This window comes from Etheostoma cragini, chromosome 1 (assembly GCF_013103735.1).
Source record: "Etheostoma cragini isolate CJK2018 chromosome 1, CSU_Ecrag_1.0, whole genome shotgun sequence".
NCBI lineage: Eukaryota > Metazoa > Chordata > Actinopteri > Perciformes > Percidae > Etheostoma > Etheostoma cragini.
Window position 1 is genome coordinate 5,405,122 of NC_048407.1, and position 7,820 is coordinate 5,412,941.

Below are 7,820 nucleotides of genomic sequence, written 5' to 3' on the forward strand. Positions count from 1 at the left end.
AAGGCAAAAGGGGGTCCAACCCGTTACTAGCATGGGGTACCTAATAAAGTGGCCGGTGAGTGTATATATACATACATACATGTGTACATACATTTACTTTTATTGTACATACAATTCGGTATAAATAGATAGATAGATCGATCTACGACAATATCTAGCCCCATATAGCGACAACGATATAATATTAAGGATATTATATTGTTATCGATATATATTGCCCAGCCCTATTTAACACTTAATAATAATAATGATAATAATAATAATGATAAAGACCATAAAAAGAAAACTAGATACAGCATCCGGTGTGTAAGGAAGACGGTTCCCTGTGATTGAGTCTCACAGGAACACTTTGTGTGTGTGTGTGTGTGTGTGTTTCTCCCTGTTAGCTAAGATGGAGGGTCTGACTCTGAAGGACTCCCAGCCAGAGGAGGACCAGCAGACCTTTGTCGCGTTTGCGCGGGTCTACAGCGGCGTGGCCAAGAAAGGACGCAGAGTATTTGTGCTGGGGCCAAAGTATGACCCCGCCCGGGGCCTGAGCATGGTAAACCCCCACAGCTATCAGCACCTGTTCCCCACTTCTCTTCTGTCTGCATGATGTTCCAAGCTGTTGTAAATGTGCTACGTTTAGACATTGAAATATTAAGGTGACATTAGTTGACACCAGTGGTAGAATGTAGGTTTCAACTCAGATTCATACAAGAATAAAGAAAATCTAAGGTATCCCACTGCAGTATGCATTCACTGGTGCAGTGGTGGAATGTAACTAAGTACATTTACTCAGATACTTTTCTTACAAATATTGAAGTACTTGAGACGTTTCTCTTCATGCTACTTTCTACTTCCATTCTGTTACATTTCAAAGAGAATTTTTTTACTTTTTACTCCACTACATTCATCTGGCAGCTTTTGTTGCTACTTACTTTACAAATTAAGATTCATGCACACAATACACCTGAAGTTTATATAATCTGATGTTTCATAATAAATAAACCTACCTAACAATATAACGGCCTACAAGTCCAGTTGAAATGAATAGACCATTATACACACAACTTTTTGGATACTTTACACTTTCTAAAATGGAAGGATTTTACTGCATCAAGTAATTTTACTTTTAATACTCTAAGTACATTTTTCTTATGATACTTACATACTTTTAATAAAGTAACATATTCAGTTAAGTGTTGGCCAACTGTTATTTTCAAGGCCGATTCCGATTTATTATTATTACCAATTTGGAACCAATATGCATTTACAGTGACATAAAACTTAGTTTAAATGCCTTAAAGCTACATTGTGTAAGAATTTCATCCCTCTAGCGGTGACATTGTATATGACAGCGGGGGAAAAAAATCAATACAGTATAGTATCGCAATATTTTCACTGGCAATATAATATCGATACACAGGCGCCAAGTAACGATCTTTTGACATTTATGTATTGGTCAGTTTGTCTGCTTGACAATTCCATTTTGCAGCAATGAAATTGAAGTGATATGAACCAACAGAGAAATGTATCTTTTTAGATAGAACAGATGTTGACAAAGTTTCCTTTTGGGGACATCATTTGATATTGGGAAAAATTAGAAGTTGGAAAAAAGGTTACAAATGGCAATATTTCACAGAATATTGCAATATGTTTAAAGTTGCAATAATATCGTATGGTGTCATAAGTATCGGGAGGCGTCTGGTGATTCCTACCCCTAGTTACTATGTGTGAGCCTCCTTGCTCCTCCTGCTAATCCCCTCTTTGGTCTCCGCCAGCTGCCAGAGGGTTCCAGTGCTTGGGACCATGTGCCTGCCGTGCCCCATCTGTCCGTCTGTTCCATGGACAGCCTCTACCTGCTGATGGGCCGGGAGCTGGAGGAGCTGGACGAGGTGCCTGTAGGGAATGTCCTGGGTAAATATGTCCGTCTCTTCTTTCTTCTTGTTGCATGCCAGTGGCTGTTCCTTTCTTTAAGGGAACGAGTTTGTGATCTCACCCGGTCAGAGACAAACTCATAACCAAGGGTTGATGCATAGAGTGTATAAGAGAAGCAAAAACATCTGGATGGTCCTGATGGCTTGCTGCAGTACAGGTTATAACAACTTTGATACCGCGGCTCCAACGCCCAACTAGTGACCCCAAAATTAAAAGATGGCAGCGCCCGTATCCGGGAGATTTTGCCTTCACTTTGGTATACTATTGTAACAACTCTTACCTTCCACAAATGCATACATAAAGAACAGATACGTTGGGAAGATCTACTCAGCCTATGGAACCATTTGTATACTATCCTCTGTTTTAACCTCTTCAACAATAACAATGCCGAGGTACCACCACCTTCAGACGTCTTTCTGTTCTCCATACTACACTTTTTAACCTAAAAAGTGGCCTAATTGTTTGCTGGAACCCAGATCCTTCCTTGGTTAAACCCACTCTCTGAGAGCTCATGCCTCTTCTCTCCCACACCTTATTCCCTTGATTAAGCTCGTGTTCAGACAACATGATTATACAGTACACATGACATTACTTTTATTAGTCTGGCGCTTTTGTCCAAAGCGACTTCCAATAAGTGCGTTCTGCAATGTGGGTACAACCCCAAGAGAAAGTGCAAGAGTCGTGCAATCAGCTTCATCAGATATGCTGATCCACTTTAAGATTATTTCGAGACAGTAAAGGACTTCTGCTGTCTGAAAATCACACGCACCATTTTATTGTTTGACCTAGACAGGATTTAGCGGTCCCTGGAGACGGCTCTGTCTGCCGTCTTTATAGTTCGCCAACCACGCTTTTCTCTTTTTCCTCATATGCATGACCTTTTTCAGACACATTCAGACACACATTACAGCTAATTAAGCACTGTCTATACTCCCTGCGGGCTCCAGCCTTAGTAACTGTTTAAGATCCATTTTCTGTGATATGTGTATATATTTTTCTGGCCGTTAGTAGTTCTAATGGAGCTCGGAAACTCGCTGAGTTTAAGTCTAACAGTAGAACCTATGCTGTTACTGGCACCATGTGCCAGAAATCTAAAACCAAAACATATTTTCTCTCTGACCTTTTGGTGGTATCTCTCCATAAATTCTTAAAAAATTCAAAATGTTACTGTACTATTAATTCAATAGAATTCCAATTAACAATATAGTTGTCTCTTTCAGTCAAATTTAAAAATATTTCTATATTACTACTTAAACCAATTCAAGTTTTGATTGAATTCCAGGATACATCTTGTGGTTATATCAATGTCATGTTTCCCCCTTTGTCTTTTTTGTTGATATGAATATCAATATAGGGTCAAGTCCCCACAACTAAAAATTTAAATAACAATACTAATATATAGTATATAATATGTAGTACGTGTGCAGACTTGTGAGTTGATGTACCTCAAAAACATTTGTTTGCTGATATATAGATGCCATGTAAAGTTTAGGGGGAAGAAATGTTTTATTTCCACTGTATGTACGTTTGCATCAAAACCTGGTGCTGTTCCTGGGGACGTGCTGTTCTCAGCGCAGAATTGTGACAAGGGGGGGGGGGTCAACCTCCAGCTGACCCAGTAAGAGCGTGCGGACGCGTAGGCTGAATCCTTTGCAGCGGGGCGGGTTCCAGTCCGACCTGCGGCTCTTTGCTGCGTGTCATCCCCCATCTCTCCTCCACTTTTCCTGTCACTATAAAATAAAGGGAAAACCCCCCAAAAATTATGTTGAAAAAAAGAATTGTGACAGTGGTCGCTCTAGAGTGACGTCAAAGTGGCACGAATTCTGATCTGATTTTCCAAACTGAGGTTGCATTTTTAAAATAACCTGTTATGAAGACCCAAACGAAGGGAAGAGGAGGCCGGCCGGAGCAGGTACACAGGGTCTTATTAATTAACAATCCACAGAGAACACAGGGAGCAAAGAACAAGGCTAAATCCAGGGAAAACCCCCCAAAATAAAAAGTGTCGAAAAACTCCAAAACAACATAGGGGGAGAATGGAATGCCAAAACAGGGGGACTCCACTGGGAAAACTCACGGGGAAGATGAGGACGTTGACGAGAACAGGCAGGCTGACAAACGAGACTCCATGTAGCAACAAGGCAGAACGGTCTGACACCAGACAAAGGGGAACACAGGGGTTAAATACAAGAGGCAACAAGGAACAGGTGAGACATCAGGTGAATCACATTAGGGCGGGGCAGGGCAATCAGACAGGCACAAAGCAAAGCTAGACAAGACTAGACAAGACAGGAAACTACACTATCAAAATAAAACGGAAAGTAGAACAAACAGACACAGACACAGGGAACACAAGACTGGACCAGCAACACAAGACCAGGGAGAAAACGAAGACAAAAACACAAGGAGGCCAAAGAAAGTGAAAAATAAAGCCAAACAAAAACCCCAAACGACAACAATAACAAACCTGTAACAGATCTGGACCACATACAAAAGTGGCCCAAATCAGAACTGAAAAAGACCAGAGGCCATGTGAGTTGGTCTGTTTACACCATCATGATAAAAATAGGTATGAGAAACACATGGATTTGGGTCACTTTTGCCTTCATATAGAACATAGCCAGCTTCTAATCTAGAGTAGGTGCAATGGCTTACCGTCTAACACATCCAGGTGTGTACTATAGCATTTTTGTATGCTTGTATAGCATATACAGTAGAAGTAATGTGGCATGTGGTGATTGTTACTTTGTGCAGTATTGATGTGACCTCTCATTAATGTTCCCGGGCACTTTGAGCAGAGTGCTGTGGACCCTGAATGAAAGTTGGCCCTGTGTGATATTGTCCATTGGGACTGTGATGCATTATGAAGGAGCCATGCATTAGGCTATTGATGTGCAGTCATTAGTCGGCAGGGCGTGGGCAGAATGCATAGTAAGAACAAGTTGTCAATAAGACAGTCCGCCCTTGAGTGAGCATCACAGATCCCTCTGCTCCTCATTTAGTTTGGACCACACAAATGGGCCGTAAATGGATGTTGGGAGTGGCCTCCAGAGTCCAGAGCCTGGGGCCCAGAGTTCTCTGGCCGGTTCCACGGAGATGGATCTGACATGGTTAAAAGAAGTCTGTTTCTATAGTCTTTGTGAAAAGGAGCCTACTTCTCACTTGATTTATTACCTCAGTAAACATTTTTCATAAGGAGTTCATGGTCTCATTTGCTAGTTTCAAGTCTTTTTCAATACAGCATGATGTGCATTTAGTATATTATGGTCCCATTTATTTTAAAATAGACGATAAAGCAGGGGATGCTTTAATGTCAAGAAGTTTAGCTTAGCAATGCTAACCATGCTAACACTGTGGACATTAAAATAGACCTCAACTTGTTTTTGGGTGTTGTCCAGGTTTTTTATCTTAACCTTCGACGCTGTGTTTTCACTCCATCATTAATTGGTTAATAGGTTGGCTAAAATGTCTTGTTGTGCCAAACAAGCTTGCTAGCCACTGCTAGCGTTAGCCAGTAACTTAAGGTAAAATCGGCTATTTTTTGTTCTGTCGTAAATGCAGATGAACGGCTGCTAAATTTCCACCGTATGACTCGCTTCAGAAGGTTGAAAATTGGCAACTTTCCCTCTTAATGTTAGCTATGCCACATCATTCTCCCCAGCAACACCCTTATCAAAAAACATGGGGACATTCACATTGTCAAACTCAAGGCTTAATTTTAGAATCATTTCATCATCAAGAATTCCCCAAGTGAAGGAGGTTAAAAATTGTACCTTGGGGTCTTGTTCGCGAGTGAGGGGACAGTGGAGCGGGAGATTGGTCGGAGAATCGGAGCAGCGGGTGCGGTTTTTCCTTCAATTTATCACACCGTTGTGACAAAAAGAGAGCTGAGCCAGAAGGCAGAGCTCTCAATCTACTGGTCAATTTTGGTTCCTACCCTCACCTATGGTCATGAAGGCTGGGTCATGACTGAAACAAAAAGATCCAGGGTACAAGGGGCCAAAACGTGTTTCCTCAGGAGGGGGGCTGGGGTCTCACTTAGAGATAGGGTGAGAAGCTTAGTAATCCGAGAGGAGCTTGGAGTAGAGCCGCTGCTTCTTCGCGTTGAAAGGAGCCAGTGGAGGTGGTTTGGGCGTCAAGGATGCCTCCTTGGCGCCTCCCTAGGGAGGTGTTCCAGGCACGTCCAGCTGAGAGGAGGCCTTGGGGAAGACCCAGGACTAGGTGGAGGGATTATATCTCCAACCTGGCCTAGGAACGCCTTGGGATCCCCCAGTCGGAGCTGGTTAATTTTGATCGGGAAACGGAAGTTTGGGGTCCCCTGCTGGAACTGCTCCCCCCGTGATCCCATACCAAATATGCGGGCAAGGATATCAGTCATGAACCACTGAAGTTATACCAATGTTCATTTTTTCTTGTGAACACATGGAGACAGTTTCCACACCACAGAATAGTATAAAAAACGCCTAAATGGAAGCTCTCAACAGCCGCTTATTTATACAAAATGGATGTTGATACAAAGTCATATGTTGTCAATTTATCTTATTGGGTCTGGGAATCTCTGCCGCCCGCTCTGCCCCCAGAAGCATGCTGGGCCTTTTAAGGACAGACGATGGCTCCATGGTTATCTTGTTTAGAGTGATCAGTATAATGTGGTATTCTTATGCAAACAGTTTTAATAATAATCAGAGAAAAGGTATGTGTCATAATTTTTCTAACACTAGACATCGCAGATCCTTTGTGGCATCACTGGTGCTACGTCCACTAATTTTACAGTCTATGGGTTGGAGATGGGAAGTACCAATGTGTCAATCCTTACCTCTTGAGCTTTTGAGGTACCAAGGTGGAAAAACATAGACCAGGGTCAGTAAAATGTTTGTTTTGCTGTTCATGAGCACCAGAAGCTTTGGATCGTACAGGTTTTTCCAGATTTAAACTCTGGTGGTGTTACACTATACACACAATACACACACATGCACAAACATGGCCTTAAACTATTGGAGAGATGTCAGAGTGAGGGGGCTGCCCATGAACAGGTGGGCAGTCGGGGGTTCTTTGGCTTGCTCAAAGGCCCCTCAGCAGTGCCCCGGAGGTGAACTGGCACCTGTCCAGCTACCAGCACGTTAGCCTTTAGCTAAAGGTCCCGGTACAGCCTGACAGATCTCCTGCCATGGGTGCATATTCTTAGGTGAGAATGGGATATAGCCACCAGTTATCATATACATTATAATTTGAAGACCCTGAGTTTACTATTACTACCACAATCTTCTCCTACATATACTCTGAGTCTGTGTAGCACTCGCTGGTTGCTGCAGGTGGGTGGTCATCACAGATTGGTACAGTTAAAAAACGCCCGAGGGAGGAGTTTCTCTTTATTTTCTGAGTGTGGTTAGTAACTATGATGGTTACTAATGAGGAAGTAAGAGCTACTAGAGCCCGCTGGTCTCCCCAGTGCATTCCACTAGGAAGCTTGATGACTTAAAAGAAAGTTGAAGCAGTGGCAGGAGGCGGTGTGCTAACAGTTTTTGCCCTGTGCACATCCCAGATCATACGCTGTCTGTATCTGTGAGCCTGGGCCATGTGGGAGCCATCAGTCCTGTCCTGTTTAAGGACTGCGTGCAGGGAGGAAGTCTACAGCAGAGCACCAGTGTGTAAACCCCACCAGGCTTGGCCGTGATTAGACCCCCATTATTAACCCCCCCTCCCCTCGCCCTTATTCTTTGACGGCCGGAGCAGGTAATTGGAGAGGGAGAGAACTGCGCACACAACTTTCTCACACAAATATACACACACACAAAGCAGCATTTGATGTGGGAAACATAATTTTCTTAACCACATGACGGCACACTGCACGGACTGTATGACAAAGCACTATGTTTGTCTTTGTGTGTGTGTGTGTGTGT

The 7,820-nt window shown here is 42.9% G+C and overlaps 1 protein-coding gene and 1 long non-coding RNA gene across 3 annotated transcripts in view; one reads left to right on the forward strand and one right to left on the reverse strand.

Annotated features, from left to right (window-relative positions):
* efl1 (elongation factor like GTPase 1) overlaps positions 1-7,820 on the forward strand; it is a 98,920-nt gene that overhangs the window by 31,341 nt on the left and 59,759 nt on the right. For both annotated transcript variants that reach the window (XM_034867666.1, XM_034867674.1), the window contains exons 14-15: positions 387-541; positions 1,764-1,899. In XM_034867666.1, coding sequence (XP_034723557.1) covers positions 387-541; positions 1,764-1,899 — 291 coding nt within the window. The remainder of the gene's footprint in view (positions 1-386; positions 542-1,763; positions 1,900-7,820) is intronic.
* LOC117942675 overlaps positions 3,550-7,820 on the reverse strand; it is an 18,106-nt gene continuing 13,835 nt past the window's right edge. The window contains exon 3 of the long non-coding RNA XR_004656191.1: positions 3,550-3,628. This is a non-coding gene — a long non-coding RNA (uncharacterized LOC117942675). The remainder of the gene's footprint in view (positions 3,629-7,820) is intronic.